General features: G+C 51.8%; 1 protein-coding gene across 1 annotated transcript in view; it reads left to right on the top strand.

The window, feature by feature from the left end:
* The first annotated feature begins 7728 nt into the window (after positions 1–7728).
* Positions 7729–17574, top strand: part of LOC116794787 (syntaxin-binding protein 4-like) — a 38835-nt gene continuing 28989 nt past the window's right edge. The window contains 6 exon segments of the mRNA XM_032703847.1: positions 7729–7787; positions 7789–7929; positions 9539–9612; positions 15028–15123; positions 15959–16028; positions 17095–17169. Coding sequence (XP_032559738.1) covers positions 7729–7787; positions 7789–7929; positions 9539–9612; positions 15028–15123; positions 15959–16028; positions 17095–17169 — 515 coding nt within the window.

Raw genomic sequence — 17574 nt, 5'->3', positions numbered from 1 at the left:
CTGCTGGGGCATGATCCGTCTCAGGCTGAAGTAGGTCAATGGAGCGAGGGCAGGGGGGGCTGCGGGGCGGCTGCACCCCACGGGGGTGCAGGAAGACTGGTGAGGGCAGCACCCCGGGGTGACACCTGCCTTCACAGAGAGGGTGGTTTGAGCTGCCGTGTTGATGCTTCCCTGCTGCTTTTGGGTGCAGAAAAGGCAGAATGTGTTGCTGGTCAGAAGGAGGTAGTGCAGGACAGGCGTGACCTCGTGGGCTGTGTTTTGGGGAGTGCTGCCACGTGGGTGCTGGTGTTATGGGGCTGTGGTGTGTGTATGGGAGCAGAGAGAGCTACACCCCTGCCCGGCAGCACTGTCACCTCATTGGGGTCCCCTGGGCATCCCTGGCTCCACGGGGCTGCTAAACTCCACCGCCCTGCCCTTACAAGGTAAAAATGCTAAAAACCTGTTTCCTACCTCAAAAATCTGCTCATACACTGGAGTTTTGGCTTGAACCCTCCCTCAGCTTTGTCTGCTGGGATGTGCTTTGTGAGGGTGGAGGGGGATAGTCAGCTTTGTGCCGGAGGACCAGCCCCCACATGTGGTGGCTGCCAGATGCACTGGCCGGTGTCTGTCCGTCTGCCGGCTCCGTCGGGACACGGCGCAGGGTGGTGAGCAGATGGAGGGGAGATAACACCTCCCAGCACTCTGATAAGCACAACCCCACTCTGCCGCTGATTAAAAGATTAATTTTGGAGTTTGAAATAGGAATTTAATAAATAAACATGAGCCATCAACAGGACCTCACCCGGCAGCATCAGCACACGGCTGGACCAGCAGCTCATCCCTCATCCCCAGTTTTCTCCAGTGGTGATGCCGGTGTGTCCCCACAGGGCTTTCCTGTGCAGCTTCTCTCCTTCAGAGAGGAGGAGCTGGAGGCTCTAAGCAAGTTTTGTAGTGGTGGCTTTCATGCAGGAGCTGTGCCAGACCCAGAAGGAAGTAAAACAACCCCAAAGGTGCCCATGGCTGCTGGGCAGGTCTCATGGCTGCACCACGCTGTGTGTGACCCAGGTGGGTGTGGATCTGGTGCCAGCCCCTCACCAGGCGTGGCTGAGTGCAAGACTGGCCTGGCACTTCCCCCAGTGCTCTTGGCATTGTTATTGCTGCATGTTTATGGCTTGTGCCAGGGCCTGGATTTTAGCACGGGGATGTTTGCAGCTCAAAGACGGGTCAAAGCTCTTCTTAAGAGCTGTACTCCCACCTCAGCAGAATGTTCTGAAATCTTTCCCCAAATTATGTTGTTTTCCCATCTTTCTGTACCCAGCCATTTCCCCTACCTCTTTGTTTCCATCTTTATTTTTATGAATTTGCTTGGATGACTTTCCTACCATCATTCTCATGTTTTCCCCAATTAATCCGGGGAGGACAGACCAGTGGCCCACCTGGCAGAGCAGGTTCCACAGCCCCCACCAGCCACCATCCCCTGTTAATAAGTTTATAACCAGTCCAATCCCACAGCCCAGGGGATTTAGGAACGCAGGGAGGTTTATAATCCTGTTAACCCTTCACTGCAGTTGACACCTAAACTGGAGCCACAGCACCAGCCCCAAGCAGAGCAGCAGATTGGCTGCCTCATGGGAGGGGGGGGAGGAGGAGGAGGAGGAGGAGGAGGAGGAGGAGGAGGGAGGAAGGTTTCCTTGTGCGAGAGATGTGACCACACCTTGTTCTTCCTGGGGTGAAAATGAAGGACCCTGTGTGAGCTTTCTCACGTGATTGTATTTAAATTGTGTTAATCCCCATCTGAAGGGCTGGGCTGGATGGGGGACACTTATCTTGGCTACATACGGGCCTCTGGAATAAACACCAAAAACCTCTGGCAGACCAAGCCTGACCTCTCTTCCACTTGAAACAGCCTCTCTTCCTAATTACTGTGAGACAGGCTAATTGAAGGGGTCCTTTTTGCCTTTTCCTCAACCTTTTGGAGCAGCATAGGAAGAGCTGCATGTGGACATCCATGGGAAAATACCTGTAACCCCTTGTTGTGCTTTAACCTCTCCAAGCCCCAGAAGTCTTGGAGAGCTCCTCTGCCAGGCAGGTGCTCACGGATTGATTGTCTTCATCCTGGGCAAGAGGCACCTCCAGAAAGTGCTTCACCTCTGTTAACTTGATGCATAACTTTCAGGTGGGATGAACCCCTGTCCCCACCAGGGTGTAGGTGATAGGCAGCAAAGACCTGACTTTCAGACAGCGAAGGTTCATTGGGACGAATCCCTCATGCTGAATAAATCCACTGCCTGAGAAGGATATTGGGGATAAAGTTTAGAGGAGGATGATAAAAGGGGTGAAAGAATGAAAAAGCCTGGCCAGCAGTGAGAGATGGCATCTCCACCTACCCATGGTCTTGGTGGCCTGGTGGTGCTGGTTCACGGGGCAGATGTCCTGGGAGAAGGGGCCTTCCTCTCTGAGGAGTGAGGAGATACATCCAGCCTCAGGTGGAGACGTCTTCCTTCAGCAGGAGGAGGGAGTGAGCACTAGAAAACTGCCTCGGCATTAAAAACTCCTCATCTCTCCAACTTCAAACTAATTAGCTTGGCTCAGGTGGGAGTGAGGGGTGATCCACCACCAGAAGGAATGGGGAGGGAAAAATGCTTCCAGAAGCCACTCTCTGACCTCTGCAGCTGGAGGGGGCTCAGAGGAAGGGATTGAAGGAGAACCAGGGTCTGGATGGGAGGAGGAAGGTGCCCGTCGGGTGTGTGGACGTGGAGGTGTGACTGTTGGCAGCCCTGCTCCTGGGGCTGAGGTTTCACCCCACGAGGTTTCCTGAGGAAAGACCCCAGGCTTGGAGGAGCAGTGTTGCCCACCCAGGGCTGGCAGCATCACTTCACTTGCTGCCACCCCTCTGCCCACCTCAGCTGATGCTGAGGGCAGGCACGGGAGCATGGAGCTGCCTATCCTTGGGTGCTCCCCACAGGACCCGCCTGCTGCCTTCACCAGGAATTTCAGCAGCATGGTTTTGTTTGGGTACAGGTGATTCCTGGGGAGATTCCAGTTGGATGCAAGAGGCAAACTTGTCACAATGCAAACAATAAGCCATTGGAATCATCTTCCCAGGGAAGTGGTGGATCCCCCAACGTTGGATACTTTCAAGATTTAGCTGAGCAGGGTGCTGGGCTGTCTTATCTAGACATGCTTTTGACAAGAAAGGTTGGACCAGATGCTCCCTGAGGTTCCTTTCAACCTTATTGTTTGTTCTCTCTTCTGTTCAGACTTGTTTGTGAACATCTCTGATCTCAAGAGCTCATCTGAAGTGACTCCACGGGTAGAATTATGGAAACACTGTGTGGGTGCACTGTGACTCTGACTCCTTTCCAGCTCCAGAGCAGCTGATTTATTTTTTGATTTATTCCCAATGCTCTGTAGCTGATCTTGCAAGCAGCACAGTTGCATTTTTCTCTCTTCTAATCGTGTGGAAATGCCTCTGCAGCCTACGCTAATTTTGTTTTGTCACAAAATGAACCTACTTAATAACGATCCAATGTTCCCGACACTGCCTGGGCAGCCCTTGGCTCCCACTGTAGCTCCTGGTGGGACGTGGGCAGTGACTGTGACACAGTGCCCTGCCGAGGTGAACCCTGCCACCCCCAACCTTCTTAATGCCGCTTTGCAGAGCCGAAAGCCCTCAGACAGACCTCGCTGCCACTGCAGGATGTCTTTCCACCTCTAATGCCCTCCCACGCAAACCTACTTGGACCCTGTTCCCCTGCTCAGCCGTGCTCTGAGGCTCCCTGTGGGCTCGGTGATGCTGCTGTCAGCACATCCTTCCCACCCCGTCCTGGCACCCTTGTGCTGCTGCTTCACCGAGCTCAGGATCCTGCCCGGGACCCACCCTCTGTTTGGGGTGATTTGGTCCTGGCCTAATCACCTGGTTCACTCAGGGGTGCTCCCTGTGGGACCTGGCCAGGCCGGGCATCCCCACGGGGTCTGGCCATACCTGGGCTCGGCTGCTCCCCACACCTGGTTCCTGGGTTTTAGCCTGGATGTTGGGGCTGGAATAACTGAGGAGACTCATGGCTCTGTTCATTGCTTGTATGACCTTAACATGACCTGGAGGTGACCCGAGCAGACAGGATGCAAAGGGCTGTTTGGCTGGGGAGAGGACTCAGGGAACCCCTGAATTTCAAATGGAAGTGTGTTTCACAAGAGATGAGCCTTGAGTGACATCTTCCCACGTAATTCTGCATTTTCTGCTGCACGTGTTGATCTCATGATGCCAACACTCCCAATGACTTTAAACCCATCACCTCCCCTCACTGTCCAGCTGTTCCCAGCACTGTTTGCTTGTCATCTGTGCAGGAAGGACAAAGGGAGACTTGAATTATGAGAAGAAACAACTTTACTATTGGTTGTGCTCATTTCAGCCATCCTCTTCACCTCTTTTCTCTCTGGAAGCCAAATGCACCACCATCACCTTCTCCACCAACTTCCTCTTGGCAGTGGTTCCTGTGCCTCTCCCCAGTGCTCCCAGTTTCACTCTCCCACACTTTCCCCTTTATTATCTCTCAGAAAAACGTACTGGAAATGCACCTGACTTGTGCTACGTTCTGTTGTCAGCATTTTTTAACTCTGCTTCTGCTCTAAGCCTTGTTTTGATTCCACTTACAGTTTCCCAGCTCTGCTTATACGTGGTAGTGTTAAGTAAAGCTGACTGACACAGTTTCTCTCAACTTTGTCTATTAAAAATATATTTTTCTAGCAAAAATAACTTTTCCATTGGGAAAAAAATCCATTTTTCAATGGGTTCAATGAGTTTTCCTAATTTTTCTATCAGTCAGTGAAAAAGTGGACACACAATAGAGTGTTTATTTGCTGTCCAGCCCCATAGGGTTAGTTTGTACTTAATTCATAGTCCTTCCATTCTCTCATTTATTCAAAAATGTAAAGTCTCACACTGGTGGTTTCCTGAGTATGAATCCTGGATTTCCTGAGTTACTCAGCTGGGTCCCAGCTCCGTAAAGAGCTTGAGCAGGTGACACATCCCCTTTGCCAGAGGGACGTTTACCTTCAATACTGGTTATACAGAGCAGGACTGGGACCCTTGGGCAGGTTATAAAACCTTTCTGAATGTGATTCTGGGTTTAAAAACTCTGAAAATCTTCTGAAACGTTTTTGCTGAAACTTTCTCTAGTAAGACAGACATTAATCAGCAGGAGCAGCATCAACGTCTGATGCTTTTGGGGTCAGACTGTGTTTTGGAGGAAGCAATTGAGGATCTGTGTGTTTGGAGATAAACTTGGATGCTGAGCACTGCTCCTCTTCCCTAAGGGCCTCTTGGATTCCATTTTCATTTACTTTACCACCTCATGGTCAAACCTGTGGTTTATTGGAACATCCCACCCGGATGATGTGAAGCACTGGCACGTGGGAAGGATGAGGAAGCCCGTGGTTGGTCTGCTGAGGGACTTGATGTGGAAGGTGCTGAGCACTCAAACCCCGGTCAGACACATCTGCTTGATGCTGAGTGTGGAAATTGTTCCCTGAGATGCAGAAACCATGGTGGGTGAATTACTGAATTGCCAGGCAGGGAAATTTTCCCATTTTCCTGCATGTTTTGGGTTGGGCTGGCCTGGCTCCAGTCAGCTCTCCTGCAGTCCCTCTGAGGCTGGGCAAAGAGGTCACCTTATCACAGAATGGTTTGGTTGGGAGGGACCTTAAAGCCCAACCAGTTCCACCCCCTGCCACGGGCCACTAGCCCAGGTTGCTCCAAGCCCCATCCAACCTGGCCTTGGACACTTCCAGGGATGGAGCAGCCACAGCTTCTCTGGGCAACCTGTGCCAGGGCTTGTGTTATCCCTTCCTTCAGCAGCCCTGATTTATTCCAGCCAAGGCTCTGGCCCATGAATCAAAGGCATAATTATGTGACCATGCATCAGGAGAGCCTCAAAGGACCTCAGAAGGCTGTACGTTGTATTTTGGTGGTGGGACGGAAATTGTTTCTTACTGTGACCAGGATGGTTATTGGTGCATTAGAGGACCTGGAGTGTGATCATTAGTGTAAGTGGCTGGAGGCTGGTGGGTGAGGGCTGCTTGGGCATCCATTCACAGCTTAGCTGCCCAAAAAGTCACCCCAAGTTGGGTGTGGTGCCAGGACACTCCTGCCCCTTGAGGAGCTGTGCCCTGGTGTGGAGCAGCTCCCCGCAGAACAGGCACGGATGGAAGGTCACCACACCCCAGGGTTGAATTCGTGTCTGTGTTCTGCCTCAAAACCTCCTGGTGAGCCTTGAACGAGTCACTTTCTCCAGAACTGGAGGTCAGTAGGTGTTGGACTCTCCTGCCTTAATTTTTGGCTCTCCATGCCCCGTTCATTGTCTACAGGATGGCAGGAGAAAGAGCATCTCCCTGACCTTGGGTCACTGTGAGGACGAGCAGGTTTTGAGGCTCTTGGTGCAGTGAAGGCTGAACCAACAGTCTGGGACATGGCCCCACATACAACCCTCGTGCTTAGCCTGGTTTGGCCAAAGCCTTGAGGTGGACATGGACTAGGTGTGGTCATGTCTTGCTGTGGTGGCGTGTAATGTATTGCCAGACATGTCTATGTTTGATGTCTAGTTGGCATAATTTTTTAGGTAAGTTTCAGTCATCTAAAGGTTTAGTCTGCTCAGATTTTTAATATTTCATCTGAATGCCTTCAATGGAAGCCATTTACAAAAAAAGTAATTAAAGTGGAGGAGAACTTTTCCCATTTATCACTCTTTTAAAGCACCTTGCACTTGTGAGGCTTCATGCGGCCATGGGGTGGCTCCTGCTGATAAAATTGGTTGTTCACACATGGGAAAAGTACCATCCAACAGCATCAGACTCAAGGAATTATTTGGCAAAGGGTCTGCAGTCCCAAGCAAGCACGTCCACATCTGATGAAGCTCAGCTAACGAGGTCAAGTGCCACTAATGGGGCCTGGCCAGGAGCCTGCGGAGAGGGTGTGGGAACAGCACAAGGAGGACACTGTTGATGGAGTCAGGGCCGAGAGCTTTCCTGTGACCTTAGATGTCCCCCAGAGCTGGTTGGGATGCAGGATCCGTGTCCTCCTGCAGCTCCAGGGGAGCATGTTTCCAGATGATTTCTCTTCTCAGAAAAGATCATCAGATCTTTTCCACCAGGATCACAGCCCTGCTCCTGCCAAGCCCTGAGGTGGATTGTTGTAGGTCCGTCCTTGCTCACTGGCCAACCTTGGATAGTCTTTTTTCATCCCTCCATCCCCACATCCCTCAAAGTGGGTGTTCTGCTTCTCCACCTGGATGATGTGCATCAGGATCGAGGTAGAAGAGGCTGTTCAAAGGCAAATCATGATTCTGACCTCCCAGTAGACAGTGGAACAGCTGAACTTGCTTTGCAGTAAGAAGGAAATGCTTTGGGCTGGAAAAGATGCTAAAAGGAAAAAAAAAATCAACAACAATCCTAACCCCCTAAGTGCTACATTCTGTTATTACTTCCAAAGCTTTGCTACGGATTTTAATCCTTTAGGGATGCTGAGCACACATGTCGTGCACTGAACGCTGCCCTCCATCCCTGGGGGGTTGTGTTCCATCCAACGCACCCCAATAATTAGCCCATTGTGCTAACGAGGAAGGGGCCAGCCCTGCTGGGGGGGCGGCCGAGCTCCTGCCCCGCTGTGGGAAGGCGCTCACGATGGGCCGCATTGGCTTTGGCTTGCATAAGCTTTAATCTAAAGTTGGGGATGTTTTTAGCTGATCTGTGTTAATGTTGGGTGGAATTAACATGCATACGGGGAGACCACGTGACCCCCTCCGACCTCCCCCTTTTTTTCCCATTTTTTTTTCACATCACTTTAACGGATTCCTGCCAAATCCGAGCGGCTGGTGCCTGGCAGGGCCGGGCTGCCGCCGCCAGCAAGATGCCCGCGGTCTCTGTCCTTTACAAGGGAGCCATCATCATCAGCAGGTAATCCCCCCAGCCGGGGCAGGAATGGGGAGGGAGTGGCAGCCCTGGGGGGCCTGTGGCCACCTCTAGCCCAGGTTCCTCTGCTGTGGCTCTCCGGGAGCAGGGTGGGGTGGCAGGGGTGGCGTGTGCGCAGCAGAAGGAGCCAAGGACACCGTCCCCAGCCCCTGGGGTTGGGTCTGTGCGTCTCTGGCATTAGCAAAGCTGCTGCTGCTGCTCCCTGTCCCCACACCCTTCGGGGATAAGAGTTGATCGTATCAAGGAGGCATCTGCTCCGCCGAACTGCTGTCTGTATGTCGCGTCCCAGCCCCGTTTGAGCTATTTCTGTTCACTCCTGGTGGAATTTCCTCAGTGATTTACTCAAAGTACTCTGAAAATCCTGGGTGGTTACTTGAACCAGCCTGGGCCCGGGGCTGCTCTGGCTTCCCGGGATGTCTTCAAGCTCCATTTTCTGACAGCCAGATGTGGCCAGTGGTTTGTTTGGTCTTGAATACATGAAACAGTCCAAGAATATCAAGGAGGGGCATTTTTTTAACAGGGAGAAAAAGCTTCCAGTCTGAATCTTAGAGGTGGGTGTTACTGGCTTTGCAGAATAGCTTGATATTTTGGGATTTATTTTGGATTCCTGAGAAGAAAAGTCCTCACAGTTCTTATCCTGCGTCCCACTGGACTCAGAGGAACCTGTTGTTTCCCATGGCGTTGTTCCTCCTCATCTGTGTTCAGACCGGGGACCTGATATTCATTTGGAACCACCTTTTCTCTTGCAACTTAAATCCTGGGGAGTGTTCTGGGAGCCACTCAGTCCTGGTTTTCCACTTGGCTTGTCTGGCTCTGGGTTTCTCAGGTCAAGGCTCACCATCCTCATGGGGGTGACCACCACGGGCCACCCAAGGAGGAGAAGCACCAGCAGTCCTGGGTTTGGAGTCTGACATCCTCAGTTGGGGCAGAGTGGGACTGGTTGTTTTTGGGGTCATTCATTTGGGACAGCCCCCTTGCCTGATGGTGTTTAGGGGGAGACTGTGGAGTGTTTGAGACAATTTCTTGGCTCAGGGGAATCTCAGGTGTACGATCTCTGGCTTGTGATGAGAAGCTCCCACCCTGCACTCGGCCAGGCAGGGACTTGAAGCGGCTCAGCAGATCTTGCATCCCCCTTTTCCAGACCCCCTGCCCACATTAAAAAACCTCAGGAGCAGATTGTGCCTGGCTGTCTTCATTCCAGGCTGCCTGTATTTGTGAAACTGGTTTATTCCCAGAACATTGGTCCGAGCTCTGATCTCATTTCCCGGGAGCTGGACAGCTGTCCAGCCCCGATAATCTGAGGTAATGAATCACAGACAGGTCTATCAGATTTGCAGGGTGGGGAGGATGATGTCCAGCCCTGCACATATTCTCTCATTTATCTGTGTGAACTCCGGGGGGGCTGGGAGGGGGTTGATTTTTGCCACAGTGTGGGTGTAACATGTGGGGCCGTGGCCCTCACCCTGCGTGTCTGCAGTGGTGTTAGGCCAGGTCCAGGGTGGTGGGGAGGATGTGCTTGTGTGTGTTGGTTGGGTGCTTGTGCATCTGCTTATTTTAGCCTGTGACAGAAAGATGCTCCTCTTCTCTCTCCCAGGACGCTCATGGGACCATACGGGATGGATCGAACCGTGCACTGCTTTGACTTCTACGACTGTGCAAACGGGCTGGGTGAGTGCAGACCCTCCAGCAGGGACATTGGGGTGGGCTGGGGCAGCTCCAGCCTCTCCTTGGTCCCTGTGTCGTGATGTGCCTCCCCGTGTGGCAGTCTGATATCTCACCAAAGTTATGGTTCCTGTGCCTGCCTGTGCCAAGCACCTGATAGCATGTTCTGCAGCTGGGATGTTAAAGTCACATCAAAATCCCAATTAATCCCATGTTAATGATGAGCAGCCAAAGTGCTGAGAGCTGTGCAGGAGCCCAGGGCCAGAGCCCTGTCCTTGAGCAGGATGGGGGGGGAAAGACTTTACAGGATTTCCTGAATTAAATAAATTAAAATTATATTAAATAAATAAACAAATGAATAAATAAATAAATAGAATCTCCAGCACTTCCCAGTCACCTGCCCCCGTCCTGCTGCAGATTTTCCCCCACCAGAAATTACCCCAATGGACAATGCAAGGTGCTGGAGCTCTCCTGGGGACTGGGCTGTATGAGTTGTTTTGGGAAAGTTTGGCCCACAGGTTAAGGGTATGAGCACTCAGTGAGTCAGATGTCCTTCCACAGTGCTCTGAACATCAAAGCATGCAAGAGAAGGGAAAAGAGAAGGTTCTATCCAGCAGAACATGAGAAAGTCCCAGGTACATGCCACTCAGCCCAAAGGGATCCAACAAAGCATCTCATCTGACTTCTATATATCCAGCAGCATAAATACTGGTGCTTTGCCATGGGCTTTATAAAAATCTGTTATCCTTCATCAGGGTTTCTTGGGGTCCACCTTGCAGTCTCCCCCATAACTCAATTGTGAGTGTAGCCCATCTTCCTGCAGAGCAGCTGCTGGTCCCTCCGTGAGGTCTCTGTGACCATCTGGGGACCCTTCCTGAGAAGCCAGACTCACCAGAGAAACAAGTTCAGGTTTCCTGAGCCCTGAGATTAATGATACATTAATTATTGGCTGTTTCCAGCTCTGGGCTAACGGGACTTTCTGCCATGGAGAAACAGCTTTGCTGATTCTTCCCTTGCTCATGAGGTTCATGAGGTTCACAGGAGCTCAGAAAAATGTCTTTTCTCGGTGAATATGATATTTTAATCTCCAGAGGTGGATTTGGTTGAGTTGATGAGATTTTAGCTGCTGGGTTAGATTAGCTTGTTGAAGGAGGAGACCCAGGAAAGCCTGACCTCTGGAAGGGGTGCACAGATGTGGCAGCCACTGTGAGCCACTTCACATGCTCCAACTGCTCTCCTTTTCCTCAGTTTGTGGCCAGAGGGTCTTTGCAAGCTCTTGCAGACCCTCTACAGCATCTCTTGAGGCGCTGCAGGAAGGTGTAACAATGTGGATTTCTTAATGCCATCATCACCTGATTTCATCCTCTTCTGTGAGGCTTGAAACACCCAAGACAAGGGATCATCCCCCAGAAATCACAGACTGGTTTGGTTGGAAGGGACCCCAAAGCTCATCTTGTTCCACCCCCCTGCCATGGGCAGGGACACCTTCCACTAGCCCAGGTTGCTTCAAGCCCCGTCCAGTCTGGTCTTGGACACTTCCAGGGATGGGGCAACCACAGCTTCTCTGGGCAACCTGTGCCAGGGCCTCACCACCCTCTGAGCAAAGAACTTCTCCCCAGTATCCCAACTAACCCTGTCCTCTGGCAGCTTAACCATCACTCTCTGCTGAGGACCAAGTGGTGCTTGCAGGATCCCCGTGTCTGCTGTAGGTGTAGCTGCTCAGAGTATGGGGTTTTTTTGGGAGAAAAGCTCATTCATGAGTTTCCTGGTTAGATGTAGGTGTTGTTCCAGCAGAGTTCCTCTAGAGCAGCATCACCCACTCGGTGCTGGCGTGGCAGGTCAGCGTTTGGCCCCGGGTCTGTTGCTCTGTGGCTTTAGGTAGAAACCCACATGTGAACTTCAGCAGAAGTTCAAAGGGGTTACTGGCAGCTCCTAAAACCTGCACCTCGAATTACGGAATAGCCATCAAAGGGAAGTGCTGATTAAGAAGCATTTCTCAGAAACACTGAGATCCCATTATCTTGACCTTCATCTTCTTAGGACAGGGCAGTGAGTGATTCACCTCCAATCTGTCCCTTCCTCCAGACAGAAAAAGCTGGCTAGGGCCACAAGATCAACAGAGGGATTAAGGGAAATGTAATTGAACATTGCTGGCTTAGGCACAGAGCGGCCTCTCCATGCAGCAGCCGGTGGGGTCAGGATGCTCCAGAGATGATCCCAGTTGGGCTAAACAACCAGATTAGCCAGGACACCCCCTGACCTGTGGAATAGGGAGCTGGGAGCAGGTGAGATTATAGCCTGAGAACTGCGACTATGGCATTAGTGGGAGCGGGATTAGAGGCACCAGAGAAGCTTGAGGGTCTTTAAGAAACTTATAGGATCGTTCAGAGTCTAAAGAAAACATCACCTCGGTCAGTAAGTTCATCTGGAGTTTTCCTGTCAAACTTTATTTTGCAAAAGAGAAAATACTGGGGACATGGGCAACAACTCCAGGACCTTTGCCAGAAAGGAAAGATTAAATAGAGGGATCCAAAATAGGCTAGATTATCTGGCCCTAAGTATGACTTAATAAGCATTATACCAGGACTTTGATGCTGTGACAATTAGAGAGCCGTTATTTACCTACACTGGGTCCCAAACAGAAATTTTGATTGAAGTAAGTGTTAATAAAATGGATAAGAAAATATACTCCCAGGGTGCTGCCACCCAAATCCTTGATGATTTGGGTTTGCTGCCATCAGTCCTGGGCTGTCCCATGGCTTGGTCTGAACTCTGGAAGGGGTGAGACCTCCTGCCCCGGTGGGGACCCTTCACTGCATTTTAGGGGGCAGGACTGGCACCCACAGCACCTCCTTGGCGAGGTGATGGGCGGGAGGGCAGCGTGGGCAGAGCTTGGCAGCACCCAACTGCTTTCCCAACAAAAGAGTTAAAAACCAGGAATTTTTCCCTCCCCCCATCAAAGTTTGAGTGTGTCTGGAGCAATACTGTGAGTAATCGCCGATTTTAATAACAAGATCGGATTTTCTCATGACATCGTTGGGGATAAAAGAGGATTTGTAGATACTTCAGCTATATTAAGGCATTATTACAATTGATTTGCAGACACAAAAGGAAAATGAGTCATTATTGATCTGATGCCTCGGCAGAGGTGCCGCTCACACGCAGGTCCCGTGGGCTGCTGGGAGATGCTGAGGCTGAACCTCCACAGACGCAGATTTTTACACAGTTTGTCCAGTGTGCCTCATCATTCACAAATACTTCATGTTCTGATGTGAAGAAAGATGTGGAATGACTTCTTGAGTCATCACCTTAGGCTGGACTTCCAGTGTTCTCTCCATCCAGGGAAACTGATGGGACTTTGCCTCTGCAGGACCCCCGATGCCAGGGGTTTCCCAAACCCATTCCAAGTGTGACTCTGCTGCCAGGGTGTCTCTGCAAAGCCCAGCAGCAGCCACTCTGGTCCCATTGGGAGGGGAGAAGTTTTCCAGCTGAGCATCCTGGGCAATAAGCAGGTTTTACCTTCTGTCCCTGGGCTTTGGGACTGCAGCATCTCCTCTCTGTTTTGGTTTACAGGTGTCTGACCTGCTCCCCCTGCCTTGGGGAGGCTTGTGTTGCTTGGAGATACTTCTTTTGGGCAATATTTCCAATTTGAGTGAATTTCTTTTAAAATCCAGTGGAGAACAAAATTAGTGCCTATCCTTGAGGTGTTCTGCTGTGAGTTCCCTGTTCCATCAGTAAAACAGCTCCTCACAGGTGCCTGGTTAATGCATTAAGCCCAGAGAATAAACTCAGCACTCAGACAGAGCTGGGATTTTGAGCCTGGGAAAAGCAGCAATTGGTGCACATAGGAAGGAACTGGAAAATTGTGATAATCTAATTCTAATATAAAGGTGATTTAAGAGACTAGATCTTTCCTTAGAGACAGATGGAAACTGTGAGGGGCGCTAGAGCAGAGCTTGGGTTAAGAAAGGAAAGGAAACAGGGATGGAAATAGTTCTGTGTCCTGAGCAGTCCCGATTCAGGGTCTGCTCCTCTTCCCTCCTACCTGTTTCCGAAGGGGGTCTCGTGTCTGGGGAAGCACCTCTGCTCTGCTCCCCGGGGGCAGGAGTTTCTTGCATGGGGTCACTCTGTGCACCCAGGACCTCACCAAGGCTCGGGGCAGCCCATCAGCCCGGGTAGCAGCTGGAGGGTGAGGCTGGGCTGGCACTGGCAGTGCCTCTCTCCATGGCACAGCCTGTCCCCAGCCTGCCCTCCTGGCCAGAGCAGCAAAGTGCCTGACCGGCGGCTCTCAGGGGAGATTTGTTAATTAAAGCCAGGCTTTTTAATCCTTCTGTCCACAGCCTGGATCTTCGAAGTAGGACTTAATGAGCCCTGGATAAATAAGTCTCTTGGACCTTTTCCTGCCAGCCAGCTTATGCTCTCCAGCAGGGAAAGGTCCCATGGCTGGAGGGGTGGCCGTGTGGAGCAGGAGCCCTTTGCCAAAGTGCCACAGGGCACCTGAGCTGTGCTGCTGCAATGAGAGGGTTCAGAGCAGCAACAGGGTCATCTCTGTGCCCGGGTTCCTGCCTCTGGTGCTCCTTCTGGGTCCAAACACTGATAAAAGTGTCTGCTCCTGATGTTCAGCTCTGCTATCGGTGGCAGCATCAAAGGCTGTGTTGGAGATGCTGCTGGGGCCTGGCAGGAGGGTGGGCAGTGTCCCCACCACCCCAGTGAACCTGACGCTTGTCCAGATGTTCCACCTGGAAGTGGGTCTCCTGCAGAAACTCCTTGTCACCAGGAATGTTTTGTATGACAGTTCTTATCAGAGAAATGAGCACAGGCTGAGGCATCCACGGCAGAAGCAGATCCTTTCCTGTCACTGGTGGATTTGGAGCTTCTGGAGTGAGTCCAGAGGAGGCCATGGAGATGCTCCAAGGGCTGGAGCCCCTCTGCTCTGGAACCAGGCTGGGAGAGCTGGGGGGGTTCACCTGGAGAAGAGAAGGCTCCAGGGAGACCTGAGAGCCCCTTGCAGGGCCTGAAGGGGCTCCAGGAGAGCTGGAGAGGGACTTGGGACAAGGACTGGAGGGACAGGACAAGGGGAAATGGCTTCCCACTGCCAGAGGGCAGGGTTAGATGGGATATTGGGAAGAAATTGTTGGCTGTGAGGGTGGGGAGGGCCTGGCACAGGTTGCCCAGAGAAACTGTGGCTGCCCCATCCCTGGAAGTGTCCAAGGCCAGGCTGGACAGGGCTTGGAGCAACCTGGGATAGTGGAAGGTGTCCCTGCCCATGGCAGGGGGTGGGACTGGATAAGCTTTAAGGTCCCTTCCAACCCAAACCATTCCATGATTCCGTGAACTTCGGGTTGGGGCTGCATCCCTTTGAGACTGCCCGTGGAAACTGATTCTCCTCCCTTTGTGTCATGGGCTCTGCTTTCCCTCCAGGTATTAAGGTCATTGGTGGCATCAAGGAACTCACTGGAGAGGAATATGGAGTTTATGTCAAGAGGATCCTTCCAGGGGGTGTTGCTTATGCAGATGGTGAGTTGAACACAGTGCAGAGCACCACAGAGTCTGGAAATAACCCCAATCCAGTGTATTTATTTTGTACATTGCCATATTAGATATTTCAGTGGGAAATGTGGGACATTTCAGGTGCTTCCTCAGAGATTTTCCAGTGGTGGGGGTATTTTTCTAGCGTGGCAGTTTTTCTGACATTCAGTGGCAGCCTTGGATTGGCTTCTGAGCACATGTACAATTACTTTGTGTCTCTAAAGCTATTCCCATCTCTGCCACACCAGAACTTCACTTGGCTGCCTGTCCTTCCCCACCTGCCAGTCACTGCCTGTAGCCCCAAAATGACCCGAGATCCTTTTGCAAATTCAGCTCTGCTCTGGGTCACTGATTTAATTCTGAATATGTTCAAATAAGTAGGTATTAGGGGTCTGCAGAGTTCACCTGTTAGAACTTAAGCCAAAAAGATTTTTTTTTTTTCCAAATGTTACATCATTTTTCCATCCAATAAAGGAAAATAAATCCAGAACAGGTGGAAGTGCCAGTCATGGTTTTCTACCTGACCTCCAACTGAACTATGTGACCTCAAACTGAATTAAGCAAAAGCTTCATTGCATTTTTTGGTATTTACTTTTGTAACTTCCTGGAGCAGAGGAAGTGCTGGGCCATTGGCACAGGTTGCTCCGGGAGGTTGCAGAAACTTCATCTCCGGACATCCTGAAAAACAGGTTGGACGAGCATCTCCAGAAGGACCAATGCATTTTTCATCCTGTCTCTGGGCAAAGGCAGGAACTGCCCAGCCTCTCCCAGTCCCTCCAAGCTGTACTTTCTGGAGTTTCTATCCATTAGTTTTCTTTTCTAGGGCGCCTGCAGCCAGGAGACCAGATCCTGGAGGTCAATGGAGATTCCCTAATTGGGGTTACAAGTGAGAGGTACCATATCCAAATGGAAATTTGGCATTCCTGTTGCTTTTGTGTAATTCTAGGAAGTGGCTTAGGCTGCGGGTTGCATGGAGGACACCAGGGAATCACTCTGTCTGTGCTGTTCCCAAGAGCCCAGTTGCGAATTCTCGGACCAAAAAGATTTGATATAAAAACAGACCGGTGTACCCAAACAGTATTTGTGAGATATTCAGACAGTTCCCCCAAATACTGGGGTTTTACATAGCTCCTGGCACCCCCATTCCATCTGCTCCAGCTTCCCAGCCAGCCCTGCAGCTCCCAGCACAGGAGATTAGCTGGAGCCTAAGCCTGACAGCGCTGTTCTGTGTGGGGGATCCCCTGTGGAGCCACAATCCAGCCCCTCAGCTCCTCATCAAGAAAATAATTAATGGCTCCAGAGGAACAACAACACTCTTGGGGCTCCCCTTTCCCACTGAACATGGGGCTAGGCCACTGTCTGCCTTAAATGCCTGCAGGGTGTGCTGGACAGATGCTTGGGAAGCAGCATAAGGAGCTTGTCCTGCTCCCAAAGCCCCAGAGCAGCTGGGTTTGATGGTGGAAGTCCCTGAGGACACCTCTGTGGCTGTGGGAGGCTGTGCCTGGCCCTGGCACACTGCTCTGGCTCCCATGGAAATACCTGTATTTTGAACCAGAAAGGGGCCATCCCTGAGAAGGAAACTTCCACAGGGAGGGGATTATAGAATCATGGAATGGTTTGAGTTGGGAGGGACCTTAAAGACCATCTTGTTCCAAGCCCCTACCATGGGTGTGCTGGGAGGTATTTGCTCAGCACCACAGGCATCCCCTGAGTTTTGTTATCAGGGACTTCTCTTTTATTGCAGAAGTGGGAAAATTGGGATGTGAGCTGGCTGCTCTCCGGCCCCACAGCCAGAACAGGGAATGTGTCTGTTCCACGGGCACCCAGCTGGAATTGGTCACTCAGCTGCTGACAGGGCTTGCCCAGGCCACGGGTCTCTGCCCAGTTTACATGAGCTCTGCTGTGTGGCTGGAGGGGAAGCGCTGTGAGCCAGCCACGTGCTGTGTCTGTGTTTTCCAGGGCCGTGGACATCCTGAGGACGGCGTCGGCCACCAGCCACATGCGCCTTCTCATCGCCCGCGACGACGACGCCAGGTGAGGGGGTGGTGAGGGGGTGGTGAGGGCGTGGTGAGGGGGTGGTGAGGGCGTGGTGAGGGGGTGGTGAGGGGGTGGTGAGGGGGTCCTGTCACACCGGGCGGGGGCATCGTGGCACTCGCTGGCACCACAGCCAGAGTGCCCTGGAGTGGTGGCTGAGGTGGCCACTGAGATGGCCCAGGGTCTTTGGTAACTCTGCTGGTGGGAACACAATGGAGCTGTAACTGGAAGGGAAGCTCCCAGCTCCAGCCCTGACCGTGCTGGGTCTGTGGGACATTCCACAGCTGAGCAGATTTCCACAGGCCTTTTTCTGGGGAGGACCAGGGCAGCTCCAGCCTTGGCTGTAGGGTGGCACAGCTCCCCCGGCTCTGCTGTGTGGTGATGAGCTGCCTGTGGTTTATCATG

This window comes from Chiroxiphia lanceolata, chromosome 16 (assembly GCF_009829145.1).
Source record: "Chiroxiphia lanceolata isolate bChiLan1 chromosome 16, bChiLan1.pri, whole genome shotgun sequence".
Classification (NCBI taxonomy): Eukaryota; Metazoa; Chordata; class Aves; order Passeriformes; family Pipridae; genus Chiroxiphia; species Chiroxiphia lanceolata.
Note: the sequence above shows the minus strand (reverse complement) of the source record. Positions and strands in the feature narration are given on the sequence as shown.